The sequence below is a fragment of the Panthera onca genome, chromosome A2 (genome assembly GCF_046562875.1).
Source record: "Panthera onca isolate mPanOnc1 chromosome A2, mPanOnc1 haplotype 2, whole genome shotgun sequence".
Taxonomy (NCBI): domain Eukaryota; kingdom Metazoa; phylum Chordata; class Mammalia; order Carnivora; family Felidae; genus Panthera; species Panthera onca.
The window spans coordinates 40243013-40267703 of record NC_138340.1 but is presented as its reverse complement, the minus strand read 5'-3'; the positions used below and the strand labels follow the sequence as shown (position 1 = coordinate 40267703).

The window sequence follows — 24691 nt, the reverse complement described above, 5'->3', positions numbered from 1 at the left end:
TTTGTTTGCTCACTAATGCATTCCCAGCAACTAGCACAGTACCTAGCACAGATTATATGTTGAGTATTTGCTGACTTAAGTAACATCTCACAGAGATGTTAAGGAATGAAGGAACACTAAACAAAAAATGCACAATCAGAAATTACACAAAAACTAAGTGGTGAAAAAATAACAAAAGAACTTTTGCATTCAGTGAATTTCACACCAGCATATCTTATACAGAATGTCACACAGTATGGATTATCACATAGTATGTTTTCAATAAATCCCAGTCCCTTCTCTTTCCCATTTTCCTTTAAAGAGAATGTACCTAAAACATTTACTTCACAAAACTGAAAGAAAATTCAAAAACTTCAAGAATGTATCTCTATAAAACAATCCACACCTGAATTCAATCAGTAGATATAAAAACAGAAAGATGCACTAATTGCACAAATCAGTTGCAAATGTTATGGACTGAATGTGTTCACCCAAAATTTTTATGTTGAAACCCTAACATATAAACTTACGGTATTTAGAGATAAGGTCTTTGGGAGGCAATTAGGTATAGATGAAACCGTGAGGATGCGACCCTAATGATGGGGAAGGGGACGGGAGGGGGGAACAGCAAGCTATTACGCCTCCCTTATCCTCTCTTCCCACAGTGCATCTGAGGACAAAGCAAGAAGGTGGCCTTCTGCAAGCCAGAAGACAGCCCTCAACCGAAGCCCAAATATGCTGGCACCTTGATCTCAGATATCCAGACTCCATAACTATGAGAAAATAATTTGTTATTGAAGCCATGTGATCTATGATATTTTGTTCTCGTAACCCAAAATAAGACAGCAAGTCTATTACTGAAGACACAGTGACATATGACACAGAAGGATATAAAGATCAAAAACCAAATTATGATCTCTAAAGAGCCTACCTAGCTAGCCAGGAGAAATAATATCTGTATTAATATATCCGTAATACACAGCAGAAAATGGTAAATGGAGAATTTATAACAGCAAAGTTACTATCTTTTTTGAAAACCTGGGAAGGCTTAGACACAAGCAAAGGTGACAAAGGATAAATAGAATCTAGACATAGGGAAAATTAAAAGGAAAGAGAAAGCAAGCTTCTCTCTCTTACATACACAAACCTTACGATTTGGAAACAATAGTTTCTATTATTTTCTCAAGTTAAAATATTGAACAGAAGAAGACACCATTTTGATTTTTCTTCCATTTACATATTTAATCCAGCTCCTATTTCGTGCCACATTCTCAGAAAGGGAATTTCAGCCCCCTCAACACTTGGGGAACCACAAGTATAAACAGATTAGTAAGCAAACAGCTACAACAGAAACGTGATCAATGCATGTCAGAAATACGGTAGTTTCTATTAAGAAAAAGGAATCTGAGAAAAGCTTTTCAGCAGATTGCTATGTATTTGAATTGAGCTATCTGAACAATGTTAAAAGACAAGTGGAGGTCATGCCACGAGGAAGAACAGAGGCAACCAACAGAAAGATGCTATTAGAATTTAATACTACTGGCAAAAGAGAGCACTGCATATTCAGTGAAATGCAAATAATTTGGAGAAGTTACAAATGGTGGCAAAAGACTGAAAAGGTAAGATGAACCCAAATCAATAAAGAATTTTAAAGAATAAGACAGGATTTGCCTCAATGAAAGAATGATAAAGAAGGAATGATATTAACTAGTAATGCTAAGAAGGGTGACTTCAAAGGGAACAATGGAGAATGACCATACATCCTAGTTAGAAGAGTCCTGGTCTACATCTGTTCATCCGGTGTTCCATCCAGTTTACCATTTGTACTGTATTTAATGAAGTATTAGTAATTACATTAAAATATGCAGGTTTAGTAGGCCTCTTCACTTTGTACTTCCAGCTGCTGCTATGATCTTGTCAGCTTGTTTATGAAATGCATGTATAACGAACATAGGCCTCACTTTAATGTGCAGTTAAATTTGAAAGATGACAAATAATTTACCTTTCACTTACCCCTTTCTGATTCAATGTACCTAACCCTACCCTCTCAAGGTATATACAGAGTAGCTAATGTTAACACACAAAGCCAGGGGCGCCTGGATGGCTCAGTTGGTTAAGCGTCCGACTTCAGCTCAGGTCACACGATCTCACAGTCTGTGAGTTCGAGCCCCGCATCGGGCTCTGTGCTGACAGCTCAGAGCTGGAGCCTGCTTCAGATTCTTCGTCTCCCTCTCTCTCTGCCCCTTCCCCGCTCATGCTCTGTCTCTCTCTGTCTCAAAACTAAATAAAAACATTAAAAAAAAAAAATTAATAAAAAAAAAACCACACACACACACAAAGCCAGTACGGTACCCTTTTAATGAAGTGAGGAATTAAAGCTTCTCTCTCCCCTATGTATATGAGTCCCATGAAGCTAATGGATGTATTTGTGAAATTTATATAGGTCTCCGCCCCTAATTCCTAACAGAGCTCCTAAAACCCTTGAAAATAGGGGTATTAGGACAATCTTTTGTTCTACTATTTAGTCTTTTGCCCCAGTTCCCAATATAGAGCTCCTAAAATCTTCAGAATTTCCTGAATAACAGAAACCGTTTTTGTTCTGTTAAAAATTTTTAACATTTATTTATTCTTGAGGGAGAGAGAACATGAGCAGGGGAAGGGCAGAGAAAGAGAGAGGGAGACACAGCATCTGAAGCAGGATCCAGGCTCTGAACTGTAAGTAAGCATAAAGCTGAGTGTGGGGCTTGAACTCACCAACTAACGATCATGGTCTGAGCCAAAATTGGACACTTAACCAACTGAGCCACCCAGGCGCCTGAAACAGCTAAGGTAATCTTGGTGGGCACCTGGTTGGGGGTGTGTCATCACAAAGACCAAGTTGGGATTAGAAGTTGGGAACTTTCAAAAAAAAAAAAGAAGTTGGGAACTTTCAGCACCGCCCCCTCCCTATTATCCAGAGAGGGGAAAGGGGCTAGAAGTGGAGTGAATAATCAATCAGGTCTACATTATGGAGCCTCCATAAAAACCTACAAACTATGGATTCAAAGAGCTTCCAGAATCATGAACAAGAATGCATCCACATGCTGGGAGGGTGATGCACCCCACACTCCATGGGGACAGAAGCTTCTATGTTCAGGACCCTGCTGGACTTCGCCCACTGTATCTCTTCATCTGACTGTTCATTTGTATCCTTCAATACCCAGTGTAATAAACTGGTCATCTAGTTAAGTAAACAGTTTTTTTGAATTCTGTGAGCAGCCACTCTAGTGCATTAATGGAACCCAAGGAGCAAGCCATGAAAACCTCTGTTTAGCCTGCTACTCAGAAGCATGGGTAACAAGCTGAATGTTGATTGCCATCTGAAACGGGAGAGAGAGTCTGAACTGAATTGAATTGTAGGACACTCCGCGGTGTCACAGAATTGCTCGGTGTGGAGAAGAAAGCCCACACACGTAGTGTCAGAAGTGTTTTGAGGCTGAGAGTAAAAGAGAAACAGAATTTTCTAGGCAACATTTGATTAAAGACATAACTTTTAAGATTTCCATCTACTGAACATCAAAAAAGATAACACTTTAATAATTAGACTATAACTCTTTCTCAAGTAGTATCTACTTCTCAAATTAAAGTTTATGAAGTTTCTCAAACAGAATTCTGAAAGGTAAAGCTAGAAGCTTTGGTTAAACATCTTGATCCTACCCACCATTGTTTTTATTTTACAGGTGAAAGAACTATAAAACACATTAAAAACAATTTTTTAAAAATATTTATTTAGTTTTGAGAGAGAGACAGACAGCAGAGTATGAGCAGGGTAAGGGCAGAGAGAGAAGGAAACACAGATCCAAAACAGACCCCAGGCTCTGAGCTGTCAGCACAGGGCCCGAAGCGAGGCTCGAACTCATGAACCACCAGATCATGACCTGTGTTGAAGTCGGACGCTCAAACGACTGAGCCACCCAGGTGCCCCTAAGACACATTTTAAAGTTTGATGTATGCTATTTCCTATGAAGCAGAATCTTTCAATCTCAGCATCATTGACATTTTGGATCTGATAATACTTTGTTGTTGGGAGTTATCTTCAGCAGCAACCTTGGCCACTACTCATTCCGTGCCAGTAGCATTCCCCCACTAGTAACAACCAAAAATGTCTCCAGTCATTATCATGGTAGGCTAAGAACAACTGATGTATATTTTTAAAAAGGTAAGTGAAGACATATATTATAGAATTAAATGCAAATTCAAAGAAAAAGCCCACATCTCAAAATCTCAAACATCTGCAATTACTTTTACTTCTAATTATTGCAAAATCCTATAAGCTTAAACACCACAGGTAAGATTAAATATTTTACTTACATTTAAAAAAAGTATGTATTCATTCAAAACTAAAGTTAAGGTAGTAGGAACAATCTTAAGACATGTCCATTTTTGTGAGAAATAATTTCATTCTTTCTGCTTGAGTATGACTGACATTTGAGATCTCAGAATGCCCTCAGTATTCAGTCAACCTAAGAGCAGAATATAAGTTTTTTTTCCCTTAAGCTAAGTGGTTTGTTTTGGCCAATTCACAAAGAAACAGGCGAGAACCATACTGTGAAAAAAAATTTCTTTTATAAGGACAAAATTTCAAACACAGTCATTTAAATTGAAGACACTGCTCAGACTATATATTTGAAGTCACTGTTACTGATAAATATGACTACTTGTCTAGAGAGTGTAACTAATAAGACAAACACCAGAAATAACAATTCAATCCACCAACCATAACAAAGACTATTCTTTGCTATACAGTCATGACCATCTTTTTAAAACAACTTGCTGCTTGAGACTCTTAAACTCAAATTATTCCTAACACAATAAAATGTATAATTATTTAGGGTCACCTGGGTGGCTCAGTCGGTTAAGCATCTGACTCTTGATTTCAGCTCAGGTCATGATCTCGTGGTTCCAGTGTGTGAGTTCTAGCCCCGTGTTGGGCGTCACACTGACAGCAGACAGCCTGCTTGGGACTCTCTCTGTTCTACCCCAACCAGCATGTGTACTTTCTCTCTCTCTCTCTCAAAATACATAAACTTTAAAAGTATCATTATTTAGAATCAACTTTATCAGGATACTTACCATTTTTATCAATAAAAATCTGAAAACCAAATCATAACTTCATAAATGAGGACAGAAACTATAAATGATAACAAATGGAAAGATGCAGACACAAAATAAAACAAGTTAAAGTTAGATACTATTTTTTATCTATCAGATTTTCATATTTAAAAGCCTAGTAATGCTCAGTGCTGTCTGCGGTAGAGAGATAATTTGCACACCCTGTTGGTATAAGCATAGGTTGAAAAAATTTTTGGGAAGGCCAACTGGCAATACCTGTCAAAATAATAATACAGACTTCAACCTATAGATCCCATTCTTGCATCTGTGCCAGCATAAATATGCTCACTTAAACACTGTTTGAATTGTCTGTAAATATAAACAACCTAAAGAATCATCAAAGAAGGGCAGGTTGAATTAATTACAGTATACCCCAAACAAAGTACTAGTATGCAACCCATAAAAACAATAAGGTAGACTTAAGTGTTTTGATAAGAAAAGACAGCCAATACAGCAAGTATTCTGCAAACTGCAGATGTTTGATATTAGGTGGTTTTTTTTAAAGAATCAACACATACATTTATATAACATAGAAAAATTCTGTTAATATAGAAGAAGCGGGTTAAAGGTACAGTTTGATTTTTTTCTTATTGTTAGTGCTTTGAATAAAAAAATTTTTAATGAGACAGGCTTATCTAAAGCAGTACTGATTTCCATAATCTGTGTACCTGACTTTTTTTTTTACAGTATGGAGACAATAAGTATTTAATTCATGTGATCCATTCAACTCAATATGCAGTTATTCTCACTTTCTCCTTAACTAAAATGGGAACGGGAACAGGAACAGAACAGCATGATGATAGTCTCCATATTAAGATACTTAAAATATGAAAGACTGAAAGTTTTAAGTATTTAAAATTTACCACCTATTCACTCATCTAAATTTTGCCAGAAAATAATTTTTAAAGTGGCCACATCCTGACTGTGGCATTGATTTCTGTCATATCCTCTAACAACTAAGAAAGCAAAATCAAATACCACAGACAATATTTACAAAAAAACCAGATACAGTGACAGGTGTCCTCATGAACCCTCTAATATAAACAGGGCAAGACAAGAGAGTTATCAATATCTATATAGGAGGAAGAGAAAGACTACTTGTCTTACAACAACAGCTCATGCCCAGGAAAACCCTGAATTCACTAACAATACTTAATTGGGGAAAAAAGAAAACTGGGCCACATTCTACCCCCATTTAAGATTACTCCTTGCAGAAATATCCTATTGTTCAAAATCCCTAGAAAAGTTGGACCTGTCTCCAGATAAAGAACCACTTTGATGGGGCGCCTGGGTGACTCAGTCAGGTAAGCATTGGACTTCAGCTCAGGTCATGACTTTGCAGTCTGTGAGTTCAATCCCCATGTTAGGCTCTGTGCTAACAGCTCAGAGCCTGGAGCCTGCTTCAGATTCTCTGTCTCCTTCTCTCTCTGCCCCTCCCTAAATTATGCTCCATGTCTCAAAAATGAATAAATGTTTAAAAAATAATTTTTTTTTTTTTTTAAAGAACCACTTTGAGACAGAACAGCCATAATCTCAAAAGTCACCCTGCAGTCACCGTGGACAATATCCCTAAAATAAGACCAAAATAAGACAACTTCCAAAATATAAAATTTACAACATACAATTCTGAATAGAAATATTTCATCAGTTAAAAAAAAAAGCTCTCACCCTCCTTCTATGAGATACCCAATAGCGCACACTACAAATGCACTTGTAACAGCTCTTATACTTCTCAAATTTCAAATTCTTCTACAGCATATTTTTTTCCAGTTTCATCACCAGTAAATGAAAATATTACCACCTAACCTGCAAGGTTAATATTTTTGGTTGACTAAGAATAACAAATCCAAAATGCATACATTAAAAAGAAAATTAGGCTCATACTTCCAATTTAAATATACATCAATCACATTACCTATATGCTTCAAATTTACACCTCTGCAAAATTATAATTACTACAAGTTTTCAACTTTTGAAGTTACTGGAAATAGTCTAACTTACACATGTTAAGGGTATATCAAATATATACTTCTTTACCTTACTGACGCTCTTGACATAGATTTTGATTTTCTTAAGTCCCAAACTACCACACCCAACCTCACCATTCTTGCCACAATTACCAGGCAACTATCCATGGTCTCAGGGCTTAGAAGATCACACTCTAGTATGCTACAATGCAGGGAAAGCAGGACAGGTGCCTCAGATCAGGATTAGATAAGCAGCAAGAAAATGTCAGAAATAATTAGTAACAGATTCCTATCAAAAGCATAGTTTCAAATTCTAATGATTTTAAAAAGATTCTCAGATTTCTTCAGTAAAGAGGAAAGATGTGAAGACAACAATGAAGATTTAGACGCTCAACCAACTGAGCCATCCAGGCACAAGGGACAAGGGGTATAAAAAAGTAAGAGTTATGAGAGAACCTAAAGTCGGTATGGTATGCCTGAGTTAAATTCCAATTCTGTCACTCACCAGATGCACAACCTTAAAACTTTCAAGTTCTCTAAGCCTCAGAATCCTCTTTTATTTTTTAATTTATATGAGGCAGAGATAGAGCAAGCTAGCCTCTCGAGAGCAGGGAGGGAGGGAGAGAGATAAAATATGTTAAGCAGGCTCTATGCTCAACTTGATCCCCGGGATAGTGACCTAAGCTGAAATATTTAGATGCTCAACCAACTGAGCCATCCAGGCACCCTCGGTACCCTTTTTTTCAAAAAATGTTTATTTATTTAGAGACAGCCAAAGACAGAGAGGACAGAAAGCAGGGGAGGGGCAGAGAGAATTTCAAGCAGGCTCCACACCCAGCCCTTGGATCTCAGGGCCTCAAAATCATGACCTGAGCTGAAATCAAGAGTTGGATGCTCAACTGAGCACCCCAGTATCATCTTTTAAAAAGCAGAGATACCTACTTCAGACAGTAGTTGTAAAGATCAAATTAAGATAGACATATGAAATATTTGACAGTGTCTGGCACAAAATAAATGTTTACTACAAGTTTGCCTTTTAAACAGATAAAAGAACTTTAACCCAAAACAGAAGTGAAAATTCTAGTCCCTTATAAATCCCAGTTTCAGGTTCACGATTTTAAAATCAAAGATTCTATGTAGGAGTACTGAGAAGCACCACATGCAAGTAACAAAAGGAGAATAACACTTTAGAAGGATCAAAAATAGGGGCACCTGGGTAGCTCAGTCAGTTAAGCATCCAACTTCGGCTCATTGGAGCCCCACACCGGGCTCTATGCTTACAGCTCAGAGCCTGGAGCCTGCTTAGGATTCTGTCTCCCTTTCTCTCTCTCTGCTCCACCCTCCCCCACTCACATTCTTTCTCTCTCCCTCAAAAATGAATATTAAAAAATTTTTAATGTTTATTTTTGAGGGAGAGAGAGACAGACAGAGCATGAGCAGGGGAGGAGCAGAGAGAGAGGGAGACACAGAATTTGAAGCAGGCTCCAGGCTCTGAGCTGTCAGCACAGAGCCCCCACGCGGGGCCCGAACCCACAGACTGCGAGATCATGACCTGAGCTGAAGTCGGACGCTCAACCGACTGAGCCACCCAGGCGCCCCTTAAGTGTACTTTTTAAAAAAAATATTTTTATTTACTGATTCTGAGATAGAGCGCAAGTGGGGAATGGGCAGAGAGACAGAGGGAGAGAGAATCCCAACCAGGCTCTGAACTCTAAGCGCAGAGCCCCAGTGTGGGGCTTGAACTCACAAACCGTGAGATCATGACCTGAACCGAAATTGAACGCTTAACAGACTGAGGCACCCAGGTGCCCCTCATTGGTTATTTTTAAAGTAAAATTCTTTCACACACATATGTATTAAATGAAATAACAGCCAACGTTCTCCTCCTCAACTGTCTATACTGTTTTAGTCACTGAATACATGTATCGGTTGGTTTTTTGTCTGTTTTTGCTACGGATACTGAAACTTGATTTTGGTATAGAAAGAAAAGATAAAGACAGCAGAGGGAGGCAGACAGACACACTCATTCACCTCAATGACAAACTCCTATATCATTAAGGTAAAAGATCTAAAGTCCACAAAACAGAGGGAAAGCACAGTAAATTCCAGATCATAAATTCCTTAATTTCTTATTAATAAGATGTTCTGAAGCAGCATGAAGTTTTTCACAAACTTCCAGTAATAGACCATCAGCATTTTGAACTCATGCATTAATTGGCAAGCAGAGAGGATCTCTGGATATAGATAAAAACCACACATGTATACAGGGTACACTATGAATGGCATTCTGTGAACGAACCTCTTTGTGGCTCTAATAAATTAAGTGGTAACAATGACTGATGTTTCTCATCTAAGTATACAAAACCAATTCTCCATTTTTTTTTTTTTGGTCTGGAAACCATTCACCTCTGCAACATACTCCCAACAGTTAACATCTTTCACCATCAGCAGGTATTTTTAACTTCAACGACTATCACTGTGCCCTATTTCCACCCTTAATCATTATTGCTGCAATACCACCCCCAGATAACTACATAACTACTGCCTCAACAGGCTCCTATAAGCTTTTCAAGCTGGGAGGAACCTTGGAGGTCATCTATTACAAGCCCCTCAGTCTGTATCAGAGCAAATTGTGTCCCTTAGTAACTTAGATGATTTAAATAATGGTAAGTAAAATAGTTACAGCAGCTTCCATTTAAAGGATGGCGGTGGGAGGGGGCTGTCATTGTGTGCCAGTCATTGTATCAAAAACTTTAGATGTATAAAGCCACTGAATCCCCACAACACACCTTGAGATAGATTTTATTACTCATATTTTACAGATGAGGAAATTAGGGCACAGAGAAGTCAGCCTGAGCCACAGACTAACGGGTAGAGGCAGGAATTCAAACCCAGGTGTTGGGTGTTCTCCTGACTCAAACCAGAGCTCCTTCCACGGGATAAAGTACCTCAGGCTTGTTTCTTAAGCCCAAATCATTGAATTTATGCCCAACATACAGACAATTCTAATTTTTACTCCCAAATGTTAGTATTTATAGCTACATACTTTCATTTATTTGAGTCCTCACAAGAGCTGAGACAACTATAGAGTATAAGCTCCATTCTTCAAATGAGGAACAAGCTCACAAATAATGTGCCCAAATTCACACAGAGAAATCGCCAAGCTGAATTCAGAACTCAAGCCATGTTTCTTCCAAGAATGATATTACCACATGCTAACTCTCATGAAATTATGGGACTGGCCAACTACTAATAAAAATCTTAACATGGAAAATATGAGCTCACTTGCACACCAAAGAGATTGAAGATTTGAAGTTAACTTTACTCAAAAAACAAAGGTGACAGGTCTATCTTCCAATGCACCAATCAATAAATTTTGTGCAGTGTAGAAGACACATCCAGATTACAGCATGATGTGATGAAAGAAATGAAAATGACTATAATTTTATTCATGTTCATACCTTAATCACTGCAGTTATTGTAATATTTGAAACAAAAAGAGCATTCACTTAACTAATATTTATTGAAAATCTACTGTGCCTCCTGTGTACCACTGTGACGGTGGTACATGAGGACTTTAGGTGGCACATGGAAAACTCATATTAGGTATGTATTTTAGTACTTACAGATTTTAAAGAAACTTTAAAAGACAGAACTAATGCAACAAACCAGTGGTTTCAGATCTTGTTTCTTACAAGGGGAATAAAATTAACATAGTGATATATTTATGGGGAAGGGCAAAATGAGTGCTTAACTTCTGTAATATTTTTCTATTTTCAAAAAAATCTGAAAAGAGGCGCCTGGCTGGCTCATTTGGAAGAACATGCAACTCTTGATCTTGGGGTCATGATTACTTAATAAAACTTAAATCTGAAAAAAAGCAAGCCAACATAGAGAAGAGTGTTAATTATACAGAAGTTAGAAAGATGTGGCAAAAATCAAGGCGGCAGTATAGGAGAATGACATTTTAGAAACTATGCTGACAAAACAAAATCTCCTCCTTTAAGAAACTCACAGAAGAAAGATCTAACAGCCTCATTCATAAGGAGATTTTCAATAATGCAGATTTTATTTTCAATGTAAGATTTTATAATTCAATTGTTTTCAATAATTAGTTGTTGATAACTACTTTTAAGCAACTTAACTTTTATTTTCCTAATCATATGTCAAAATCGCTCAACACAGAGAACTTGAAATTTCAGGGAGGGGGTAGGGGGACAAAGCAGACTCAACATAAGCAGTGTCAACACAGGAATGACGACTATTTATTGAGCATTTAGTCACACAGTGTGCTAAGTTTTCCCTGTATTAACTACTTATACTAGGAGATGCTACTATTATTCCCATTTTATACTTGACAATACTAGTAACAGTTTTCAGAGGAAGTGTAATTATGAGAGGGTAACAGTGCTGCTACAGTTTTCCATGTCTCCAAAACTCTATCAGACTTAACTAGACACAAAGCGAAAAGCCAATTAACAAAAATAAAGTTACAAAAATGAACTTATAATAAAACTAGCTGGAAAACAAAAAAAACCTAGCTGACCAAGTAGTCAATTTCTCAAACCCCAAAGAGTAAAACAGGTGAGAAAAATGACAGTCACATGACCGTATCAGGTTCCGAGGAAGAGAAAGCAGAAACAAGTCATGGTGTACCTGAAGGGCCTAGGAACAGAACCACAAAACAGCCAACAAGCATTCACTAGAAATCATGATACGCCAATCTGAGAACAGCAGCTGAAACTGAAAAGGGTTTTGCCCACTCCACCGCAGAGAAAACGGAAGGGACCCACAATGAGAGCTGAAGGACAGCAGCAGTCTTGCTCCCATGTGCTCTTAAAAATGACCAACCAGAGCTCCCATTCAGAGATGACCCCAGTATAAGAAGACGACAATAAAGATGAAGGAAAGACAGGATCCAAATAAAGCAGAAATTGGAAAAGGGAAGCTGGAAATTTCAGAAAGCAAGCTCCATGTTCTTAAACACTACAAACAACAAGAGAGCTCCAAGTTAGGAATGCTACTGAGCCCTATCTCGTTCTCAAGGGTCAGGAAAACTTATTTCACGTAAAAGAGTACAAGAGAAAAATATCAAGGTTAAATCCTGTACAAGGTGATTATAAGGAAAAAAAAAGAGAGTAAGGAGAACAAACGTCCCTACAGACAATGAGAGGAATCCACAAAGACTCATACAAAAACAAACAAATTCTGTATAATATTTATAAATGAGCTAAAGACACTTACAAAATGATATAAGTCAGAATTAGAGAAACTCAGAAAATGAAGCAATAGAATTCGGAAACCAATTAGGTAGAAACTTAAAAATTACTTCAGGAAATAAACTAGAAAGTACATGAGAACAAAAGAACCTAAGAGGTAGTAACGCAGTAAGAGTTCTTCAAAGGAAGGTATTTTTAAAAATCGAAATAGAATTAAATTAGAAATTTCAGGAGCACTTGGGTGGCTCATTCAGTTAAGCATCCGACTCTTGATTTCAGCTCAGGTCATGATCTCACGTTTGTGGGATCAAGCCTCACATCAGGCTTCATGCTGAACCTGCAGCCTGCTTGTCAGTCCGTCTGTCTGTGTCTGTCTGTCTGTCTGTCTGTCTCTCTCTCTCTCTCTCTCTCTCTCTCTCTCCCTCCTCCTCCCTGTTATCTGCTCCTCCCTTGACCCTCCCTTACACACTCTGGCTCTCTCAAAATAATAATAAAAATAAAGTTCATTCTTTAAAACAAAAAAAATTAGAAATTTCACTTTGAAAAACACTATCAAGAGAATGAAAAGCCACACTGTTATAGCAAGTATTTGCATATCATATCAGATAAAGGTCTTTTATCTGTAACATATAAAGAACTCTCAAAAACCAGTAAGAAAACAACTCAATTTTTAAATGGGCAAGATTTGAAGAACCAATTTACCAAAGATGATATACATACAGCAAACACATGAAAAGATATGCAACATCATTAGTCATTAGGGAAGTACAAATTAAAACCACTATGCAATATGTGCCTATTAGAATGACTAACACAAAAAAGAATGGCCATACTAAATGTTGGAAAGGACGTGGAGAACTGGAACTCAACTCCCAAAGTACTGCTGGGAACACAAACTGGTGCAATCACTCTGGAAAACAGTTTGGCAATTTCTCAAGAAGTTAAACATACATCCACCACATGATCCAGCCATTCCACACCTAGGTTTTTATCCAAAAGAACACATATGTCCACATACAGATTTGTACACAAATGTTCATAGCAGCTTTTGTAACAGAAAAAACTGAAAATAATCCAAATGTCCATCACAAATGATTGTATTAAAAAAAACTGTAGGGCATCAATATAATGAATACTACTCAAAAAGGAATGAGCTGCTAATATCCGAACCTGGATCTCGGTTGAGTAAAAGAAGGCAAAGGATACAAACTGTATGATTCCATTTAGATACAATTTAGAACAAGCAAACTAATCTTAAGTGATGGAAAGTAAATCATTACTTGCCTGAGGGCAGGGGAGGCATACACAGGGAAGAAAGATTACAATGGGGCATGAGGCAACTTCTAGGAGTAATGAATGGATATGTTCACAATGTTGAGTGTGGTCACTGTTTGAATGTGGGTATCAAAATTTAGCAAACTACATATTTTCAACAAATGAAGTTTACTGCATATAAATTATACCTTAATAAAACTGTTTTTTTTAAAAACAGGAATAAGGAAAAAGAATTCAACAAAATGACAAAATACTGAAGACATGCAAGATGATTTGACAAATAAGAATACAAGGGGGGGCGGGGAGGACAACAAAAACCAAAGGACATAATTTGATTTCCTGAAATTAAAAAAAAAAGATATGAAAAATCTGAAAATACAGATTGAAGGAGCACACCACATACCTGAGTTTACGGACCCAAAAATGCCCAATACTAAAACAAAGTCCAAAAAAATTACTGCACCTAACAGAAAAAAAATTCTTTGGGAATCTAGGCAAAAAGTGTAGATGACTTACAAGGTAAAGAAAATTAGATTATCATCAGATTTTTGATAGTAATTTTGAGTTGCAGGAAAATGGAATTAACACATTTACGCTACCAATGATTTTATTTCCAACCCAACTGACCTTCAAGAACAAAGGGCACAAACTCTTAAAAATATACAAGAACTCAGGAATGCTCCCATGAGCTCTGCCTAAAGAATCTAGTACAGAACGAACCCCAGACAACCAAACTGACTAAAGATATTGACCTAAGGACTAGGGTGAGCATCTGAAATAGAGCCACTATAAAAGATTAAGTGATGGTTAAGAGAGACTTCTGTAATTGTTACATGTTCAGATAATGTAGATACAACTAATTTCTTAAATGGGGGCTACAAACTGGAAGAGATATGAAATATTTTTAATGTCCTCAATAATTACATTGGTGATATTATTATTAGACTTTTCCCCTGTGTCCTTGGAACCAAAACTGTGGAAGAAATAAAACACTGTAGTCCTGATTTTGAATTGGAACCATCAGTATGAATCATTAAGTATTTCATTAGCTTCTATCCACTGAAGAGGCTTGAAACAATGACCAACTCAGTAATAATAAGCAGCTCTCCTCTCCAGTTTGTACTCTTTAAAGACCATTTCCCACTAAAAGAAGGCATGGCTTCTTGAGAAATGGCTGATTCCAGGTCTGGGCAGGAATGAGCTCAGATCATACCAGGGAGTTATGGATACTATTAAGTCAAAGGACTCTGGAATCAAATTAAAGAAGCTCCCATAGGATGAACATGGGACAATATGCCCACCAAAAAGAGTAACTGCAACTAAGTTTATCAAATAAGTTTAAATCTACAACTGAAACCCATCAAATGTTTAAATTCATGATTGAAACCCACCACATGTTTGTTTATCCAACACATAATATATACTTGGCATTAAGTTACAAACTGTTACCTTCAGAAAAGTTTTGTTCAAGGTAATGTCCCATTTTCAACATAAATACAATTTTTTCAAGTAGCCAAAACCAACAAATTTGGTGATTGTTTTAGATAATCTCTGTATTCATAACAGTTTAGTACACCATGTCTTGGCATCTTTCCCAACTTCCTATATTAGATGTTTATAGGTAATTTTTAATAGACCAGAAAGCAAAATTGTTCCAGGGCTCTCTAATTTTCCTACATCCTCCTGCTCAGTAAAAACCTATACTTCGAATTCTAAATTGTTTAGAAATCAAATTGTTTAGAAAACAAATCAATTGTTTTCTTTTTGTATGAAAAATAAAAAGCCTAAGTTGTCACTAATTTTCATCCATAAACAAAGTTCAAATATTTTTTTTGTTAATAATTTGTTACTATAACGTATCAATGAAGATAAAAACAGAACTATGGAATTTTTATCTTAAGCAACCTATCTATCCTAAAACACTAAAGAGACCTGATCTGCTGTTCTTTACATTTTCTTGTTAAAATCTTAGAAGTTACATAAAGCTCAATTTAACAATAAATGAATGACAGAAACTTTGCAAACTTCAGAATCAAAAGTTAAGAGGCACCTGAGTGGCTCAGTGGGTTAAGTGTCATCGGACTTCAGCTCAGGTCACGATCTTGCCGTTGCCGATCCTGTTAGAACCCAGTATCCGGCTCTGTGCTGACAGCTCAGAGCCTGGAGCCTGCTTCAGATTCCGTGTCTCTCTCTCTCTCTGCCCTTCCCCCACTCACACTGTCTGTCCCTCTCTCAAAAATAAACATTAAAAAAAAAAAAAATTAAGGCATGCTCATGATAAGCAACAAAGGCTAAAACTTTGTAAACACCAGCTGCTTTAGTAACTCTAAAAATATTTTCCAAATGCTATAAAAAATCTAACACCACCATTTTAATACAAAATACTATTAGTAAATGTAAAAAGGTTGGAGGGGGGAGAGGGAGTAAGGTGGTGGACCTTAAGACCTCTATCAAGACAAAATAGTTATCCACAAAAATCAGGTTAAATTTTCCTACCCACCTGGTGATCCAAACAGGATATTAAAAAACATTTCTTTCAGAAGTTTTCAACTATTTACACATTTACAGCCAATGAAAGTTATCAAAAGAGAAGACAGTTTGTACAGACCTGATAAGGAGAAGAGGTTTTAAGTATTTATCTCCCAATAGTTTGATACAATCTTGTGTATCAAAACTCTGAAAGTAAAAAGCTTTTCCTCCTGATATTGTACAGAGATAAGTTTGGACCAACTAACAATTCAAAAGACAGTGGCAATCAGAGTATTTACCATTTAGGGATTAATTTCTTTTTGAGACCTGGCATCTAGTCATTTTTAAGCTTATCTACATAAATACCAGTGAGTTATGTTCCATCAATTTTTAAAAGATGCTCTAAGAGTAATTCAGAGGCAAAAATGATTTTTCCCCTAAAGGATTCCATTTTTTAAGTGGAATAAATAAAAATGTAAGATTGAATACATCAGATTCTTAAGCTGATGATAATTTTAATAAAGCACTACAGAGATTCAGTTTGTCTACATGACCACTCAATCAGAGTATCTTTTTCCTTTCTAAATTAGGCTAGTTATTAGAAGGCTACACACACTAGAGCCACAAGCCAATCTTGTGAGAAATGAACACTGGCTAATAAAGCCAAAGAAAGCAGTTATCACTTGCTAAACCTTACACTCTTATAGTAGGCCTCAAAAGAAACTGTACAAAAAGGACATAAGGGAGCCAAAAGAACGCTCACTTATTAACACTGCACCCAAAGAAATCTCTCTCCTTCCTGCTCCCCACCCCTTACCCAAAGAGAAGAGTACAAGGAAGTCACAAATCTGCACTACTTTCTACAAATTAACTTGGTGATGGTGAAAACAACTCCTGCAACATAAACTACACACACAATGAGATGGAAGGATCCTTTTGAAAATAAACTTCATAGTTTAAGTTTCAGATTCACAACATTTGGAAACAAGCCTAATAAAATGCTGAGCATATGTAACAAGTTAGCTATCCTAGAAAGTTTACAGGACAGTCAAAACTGTAGCATCTGGAAATTGTCAGATAATCACCAGAAGTCCTCAAGAGAATAAATAGAAATGACACTTCAAACACTCAAATATATAAATATGACAACAAAAGGTTGGATACAGGACAATATTGGAAAATACCACCACCAACAAAAAAATTTGAGACAGAATCAAAGCCACAAAATTTTGGAAATAAGTCTGTTTGTTATAGCCAAAAAGGTCATAACAGACGGGATAGGCATTCTTTTCTCTAGCTCTTCAGACTAATAAATTCTAAATGTACAAAAGCATAGATAGAAAGAAAATTTTAACATATTTTTAAAACTCATTACAGAGTATACATAAAGCAACTAAAGTATATGCATTTAGCAAATGCTTTAATAAACTGCAGCTTGTACAGTTTGGACACACGTATTATTCACTTCTTCTGAAATACCGTTTTTTCCCTTTCCTAAGCAATTCTGAATGATACACAGGACCATAACAACTAATACGTGTTTTCAACTCACATTGTTTCTCCAGTCTTGGCTACATGACAAAGAAACTGATCCAGGACAGGACAAACTTCCTTTTTTCCCCTCTTCTCAAAATCTAGATAAGGGAAAAAAGAAAAGTTATCAGTGTTTCTCAAAGGCCATCAACCATTTCCAAAGCACTACAAAAACAAACTTTCCTCCCAGTCCTTCCTCAAATATTAAGAATTATTTAAAAAAAAAAAAAAAAATCAGCCTCTCAACCAACTAGCTACCTCTGACTCCCAAAGTTCTAGTTCCAACATTTGTCTCCTCACACGTAACAAGAATCCCCCTAAAGGGGGCACTCAACCTCTCCACAAAGCCTTAATGTGGTGTTTCTCAAAGTGTGGTCCGGAGGAACACCAACATCACATTTATCTGGGAAACCAGTTAAAATACAAATCCCAGGCCCCAACTTCCACAAGCTGTTTATCTACGTTAAGTTCATAAACCTGCGTCTTAAGAAACTGCAACTACCTAACGTAGCCGTTCCCAAATGATTTTGGATGTCAATTCATAATTCCGAAAATGCTGAAATCACACGGTATTCGAAGTTTGAGAACCACGGTTCTCAAGCCTGTTGCGTGGAAGGAGACCACCTTAGAATCAGGGCGCGTGGAGGAATGACTTCAGAAGCTCTGAAAAAGACTTCCTGAGACTCTTTAAAGTTGCTCTACCGCCCTCTCCCCGCCACCCCCCCCCCCCCCCAAACCTTCTACTTTTTCTCTTAGCCCGACGCCTGGCGAACGGGGGCCTGACAGAGAACGGAGCCTGCCTGGAACGGGGCTGCGGGCCCACGACCTCACCCCAGAGGGGTCGGCGAGAGGCTGGGGCCCCTACCAGAGCTTCCCCGGCTCCCCTCCCCCAGCCCAGACGCCGGCGGCCGACACAAAGCCCAGAGCGGGGTGGGAGGGAGCTGCCCACAGGGCTCCCCGCCCCTGGGGAAGTGGGAGGGGGATGGGAGCCGGGGAAGCGCAACCCCCCCTCCCCCGGCCCGGCCCCTCGGAGCCCCCAGCCCAGAAAAACAGGAGAAGGAGCTGTGGAGGGTAAAGAGGAAGGGAGGGGGGCAGCTACCCCCACCTTTCAGCGCCTCCTGCAGCCTCTCGACGTCCATGGCTTCCCGGAGTCCCTCGCAGCCTCCGCCTCCCTCCGCGGGTCTCCCGGGGACCGGAACGCCTCCCCCCACCCCCCCGACGCCCTCCCCCTCCCTCGCACACACTCCGGCACGCAGGCGACCGGGGGGGGCACCGAAGGGAGCCGGGGGAAGCGAGCGAGAGAGCGAGACCGAGAGAGCGAACACCTCCCCGAGCCGCTACCACCAGCCCTCCAACATGGCGCCCGGCACGTCACCGCGCGCACGCTCCCTGCCGCCGTCCTCGCGCCCGCCGCGCGCCCCGAGCCGAGCCCGAGAGCGCGTGCGCGGCGGAGGCGGGCCGCCAGGGCTGTCCCATAGACCCGGCAGGCGCCCGCCGCCCCGCCTCTCCCCTGGTGATGGCCCGCCGCGCCCCTGTTCCAGCTAGAGTGGTCGCGGCGGGGTGCTCCTGGCCAGTTCCCAGGATTTGAGTCCTTATCTTTTGCTAGCTGTGTGATATTGAGCAATTTACAGAGCCTCTCTGAGCCTTACTTTCCCCGCCCGCGTGAGGATGGCACTAGTACCGACCACCTTGTACAGGTGCTGGGAGAATTGAGTGTATACACACAGCGGTCAGAGTACGCATAAAAAACAAAAAACCCAACACACTCTGTGTTATTAATAATCATAACAAAAATACCTCCCTGCCTGAACCCAAGGCTCGTCCTTGACCCACCTTAAAAAGAAGCAATGCACACAAAAAAGAGATGAAAATTTCGGGATTGTAGCCACCTGGTTTCAAAGTCCAACTCGACTACTTCCTGTGTGGCTTTGGGCTAGTGATTTAAACTCTCAGAGCTTCACCTATAAAATGGGGGTTTGTAAACTCCCCCCCCACCCCAAGACTTGAGTGAAATGGTGAATATCAAACATGTAGCACGGTGCCGAGAACTTGTAAGCACTCACTTAACGTGACTTCTATTTTTATTATCATCATGATTGGGATTGTCTTACATAAGCACCCAGGAAGTTAGAGAGGGCGGGATCTCAGAAGGCCTCTCCAACCCTGACATTTTACAAATGGGAAAGTTGAGGTGTAGAAAGCTAGTCTGGCAAAACAGCATCAGAACCCAAAACATCTGGCTCCCAGCCAGTGTGTTCATTTCTACTACCTTCTCTTGTCTGTAAGCTTTTCAAGGAAAGCTCACAAAAAGGTGTTCTCATTTCCAAGGACTTGCTAAGATAACTAACCAGTATCTCTCAATCACAACCTAACATGGGCCAAGTGCCCTCTCAACTGTGGCCTGGAAAGCAGGGTCTCCTGGTGTAAACCTGATTGCTTTGTCCATGAATGTGGGTCAACAGGGCCAGGCAATGAAGAATTCAGAGAGGTGAGGGGAGTAGTGATCAGAGACCACAAGAAATGACTACAACAAGGGGCCTGATTGACCCTAACCAAACTCACACAAGAGCCTGAGCCAATGAGTAATCTGAGAGAAAGTTCATGCTGACTGTGCATGTTGTTTAGAAACACCATCCCATCCTATGTGAGAGTACAGTCTTCCAGCGTGTGCAAGAAACCACACCTTGCTCTCTCCCTCAGGCGGGGCTGGATAGGTGCTAATCAATTCTTGCTATCAAAGTCCACTTTTTAGCCTAGTGTCTGTCTTTCTCTCTCTCTCTCTCTCTCTCTCTCCCTCTCTCTCTCTCTTTCTGTCTTTCTCTGTCTCTCATATATTATATGTATATATACAGTGATGGTTAATTTTGCATGTCAACTTCTCTGGGTTACAGAGTGCCCACTCAGTCAAACATGATTCGAGGTGTTTTTGGATGAGAGTCACGTTTAAATCAGTAGACTAAAGCAAACTGCCCTCCCTAATTTGAGGGGGTCTTATCCAATCCTTTGAAAGCCTGAATAAACCAATTAAAGCTAATACCTCCCTCCTGCTCACCTCACCAAGTATGAGAAAATTCTTCCTGCCCAATGACTCTGTAACTGGGTTGTTGGCTTTGTTCCTGCCTTTAGATTCAAGCTGAAACACTGACTTTTCCTGGGTCTCAGGTCTATCGGCCTTTGGACTAGAACTACACCATTGGCTCTCACGGACCTTCCGACTCAAACTGGAATTAAACTACTGGCTCTCCTGAGTCTCCAGCCTGCAGACTGACCCTGCTGATCTTGCGGCTTTCCAGCCTCCATAATAACAAATTATTGTAAACCAATTCCTTATAATAAACACACACACACACACACACACACACACACACACACACCCTTTTGGTTCTGTTTCTCCACAGAACCCTTCTTAATATCTATACACATAAAACATTCAATAATTGAATATGATAAAATTGAATGGTGTACTGGTTAAAAGAAAAGGGTCTAACATCAAATAGATCTGGGTTCAATTCCTGGCTTATCACGTCCTAGCTGTGTGAACTCTGGTAAATGATTAATATCAAAATGCCCCAACTTCCTCATCTGCAAATTGGAGACAGTAGTAGTACCTCGCTCATAGGTTTGCTGTGAGAATCCAGCAAATGATCTGATTCAATCAACGTTAGCTATTGTTACTTAGATTAAGAATTACAACATTTGCAATTTTGTTTCCTTTTGTTAAGAAAAAAAAGTCAGACTCATAAAAAAGTTGCAAGTATAACACAAAGGCCGTGTTTTAAAAAGCGCTTGAGTGTAAGTGGCCAAACACATTCCCCCAAGCCTCCTGAAATGACATTCCCCTTAGTATGCAAGTCCTACAAGGCCATCTGCTCATAACCACAATACTATCAAGATCGGGAAGTTAGCAGTCATAGATTATCTCAGTCCGATCCTCATAACCTATTTAAGTTACACCAGTTGACTCAGTGTGTCCATTTCTAAGAGAAATATCTAGTCCTGGAGCACCTGTTGCATTCAGTTGTGAGGTCTCTTTAGTCTCCTTCAGTCTGAGGAGACTTCCATTACCTTGACCCTGTTGAAGATTACAATTGCAGACTGTCTCTCATTTTGGGTTTGTGTGACATTTCTTCATGATTAGATTCAGGTGATGCATCTCTGTCAGGAATGTCGTAGAAGGGATACTGGGGTCTTCTCATTCCATCCTAGTGGGTGACCCACAATTTCAATTTGTCTCATTACTGATGATGTAACATTCACTTGGATCATGTGATTAAGGTAGTATTTGCCAGATTTCTCCTCTGTAAGATTGCCCTTTCCCCGTTGGAATTGGGTGAGTTTACTGTAGCTGCTGTAATAAGTTACCACAAACTGGGTAGCTTATACCAGCAGACACGTATTTTCTCACGTTTCCGGAGGCCAGGAATGTGAGACCAAGGTGTCAGTAGGGCTACACCCCCTGGAGGCTCTAGGGGTGAATCCATTCTTTACCTCTTCCTCTGCTGACTGTTGGCATTCCCTGACACGTAGCTGCCTGCATCAGTCTAATTTTTGCCTCCGTGGTCACTTGCCTCTTCATCTGTCTGTCAAATCTCCCTTGACCTTACTCTCAAAAGGACATTGGTTTTTGGAGTTAAGGCCCACCTAGATAAGCCAGGGTGGTCTCCTCAGCTCAAGATACTTAAATTACATCTGCAAAGACCCTTTTTCCCAGTAAGGTAACAATCACAGGTTCCAGGGATTAAGACATGGACATATTATTTAGGGGGCTACTATTCAGCTAACTATAGTAATTAAACATGCTTTGTGGCAAGGGACTTTGAAGCTTTGTAAATATCCCATTTCTCATTAAGCTTTCACTCTTCAGTTTTCATATCCATTGATCATTCTGGGTTGAATTAAGTATTACTATGAGGGTTGCCAAATGGTGGGTTTCTAATCCCATCATTCACTTTACATTTATTAGTTGGCAATATAACATAAGGGAAGCATCATCTCCTCGCATTTATTTGTTTTTTTAACTTATAGTAGTTTGGACTCATGGATTCCTATTTAATGGGTCATAATTCATTACTATAACTATTTATTTTGATACCTAAATTGTTCTAGACTTGGCCAGTAGGACCTTTATCCAGCTGGCTTCTGTGTCCTTCTAACATGTTCCCATCATTCTTGGAGGACATCTTCATTTTCTGGTACAACACTATTCCGGGCTCATCTTGAGTCTCTTCCCTTCCTCAGACCTGGAATTGGTCATTTCTCTAAGAAATCCTGATTCCTTTTAGTGCTATTTAGGAATCTAAACAAGACTGCTAGCATATTTGTTGCCATTGATAAGTTATTGCTCCTGGACCCTATTAGCAGACAGAGCTAGAGAATATACACATATATTCACATACACACACATCCACATTTATTTCTGTATCTATCTATATCAGCATATATTTGGAACCAAGAGTTCACAGCTTCCAATTCCAACCCAACACTGGGGACTCATTCTAGTTTTCTCCCTTTCCATATGTACAAGTCTCCAACAGTAAAAACCTGCTGCCACTGTCCTCAAAATATTTTTTTATTGGAGAAGTCCTCCTGGTATGTGACCAACCTGTTACCATTGCCAATCCCTTTAAGAGTGGCCCATCTTACCTCTCTTGGGCCCTGACACCATGCCCCAGGCTACCTCCCCCCATGCCCTTGCAGATTCCTTCTTTCCTTGGACACATTTAACTGGCTTGAGACTGAATTTTCGTGGAAGGGGTGGTAAAAAATATTAGTATTTATAATAAAAATAATAACAGTAAATTTTAATTCCTTGAATAGCAGGTAAATAGTGTTTCATCAAACAATTCAAAAAATTCAGGGCAAGTAAAAGTCTCGTAGGACCCTCTGCCCCACCCAATACCTACCACAACTATAGGAAGCATGATGAGTTTGCTGTAAGTCTTTCCAGATATGTATTAGGTGCTTACATGTGTCTCACCTGTATTATGACACCAGCCTCCACCAGCCCTCCTGCCTTCTGGCCTTGCTTTCAACACAACAGCCAAGATCGTTTTAATAAGATCAGATCATGTCCCACCACTCTGCAAGTAGCCCTTCAGTTACTCCTCATTTCCCTTAGAGTAAAAACCACAGTTCCTCCAGCGGGCCACTCTGCCACTCCTGACCCCTCCGACCTCATCTCCTACCACTGCTTTCAAGCCCTTCTTCAAGCTGCTCCAACCTTGCTGGTCTCCACGAGGCACCCTCAGCCTGTGGGAACACTCCCCACTTAGGATGATGACCTTGCCCTTGCTTGGATCTGGCTGTTTTGTGGCTTGTCACCAGGTATGTCTCATTTGCAATTGCCTTATTGCATGTGGATTTATAGTGTTACCACGCGCAAGGGGGTGGAGTAAGTAGGGCCTGAATATTTCCTGAGTGTGTACTTTATACTAGGCACTGATCTGTGGAGACAGTGGTGAACAAGGCAGACAGGATCCTTGTTGTCACGGATCTTACATTCTAGTAGGACAGAGAAATGTAAAGGAAATAGACAATTACATAAAAGCCCAGGTATTGTAGACTGTAGTAAGCACTGTGAAGGAAATAAACAGGATAATATGATATGAGGGCCATGTGGGCAAGCCAGTCTGGATGAATGATCGAGGAAGTTGTCTCTGGAGAGGTGACATTGGGGTTGAGACCTAAGCCATGTTGGGGAAGAGCTGAGGAAACAAGGGACAAAGGCTTTGAGAAAGGAAAGGACATGGTGTGCTCTAGGAACCTGGAAGACGGCTGGAGCACCATGGGTGACTGGAGAACAGAGCAAGGGCAGCGAGGGGTAAGCCAGACACTGTGGGTCCTCCTAAGACATCCTCAGCAGTTTGGTTGTCATCTTAAGGTGATAGATAGTGGATGGGGCACCTGGGTGGCTCAGGTGGTTCAGCGTCCGACTCATGATTTCAGCTCAGGTCATGATCTCACAGTTGGTGGCTTAGGGCCCTGTGTGGGACTCTGTGCTGACAACATGGAGCCTGCTTGGGATTCTCTTTCTCTATTTCTCCCTCTCTGCCCCTCCTCCACTTAAGCTCACTCTCTCTCTCTTTCTCTCTGAAAATA

The 24691-nt window shown here is 39.7% G+C and overlaps 1 protein-coding gene across 1 annotated transcript in view; it reads right to left on the bottom strand.

The window, feature by feature from the left end:
* Positions 1–18964, bottom strand: part of PPP4R2 (protein phosphatase 4 regulatory subunit 2) — a 53833-nt gene extending 34869 nt beyond the window's left edge. Inside the window, exons 1-2 of the mRNA XM_060631565.3 lie at positions 18699–18964; positions 17613–17694 (exon numbers count right to left, since the gene is read on the bottom strand). Coding sequence (XP_060487548.1) covers positions 17613–17694; positions 18699–18732 — 116 coding nt within the window. The 5' untranslated portion in view covers positions 18733–18964. The remainder of the gene's footprint in view (positions 1–17612; positions 17695–18698) is intronic.
* Between the last annotated feature and the right edge of the window lie 5727 nt (positions 18965–24691).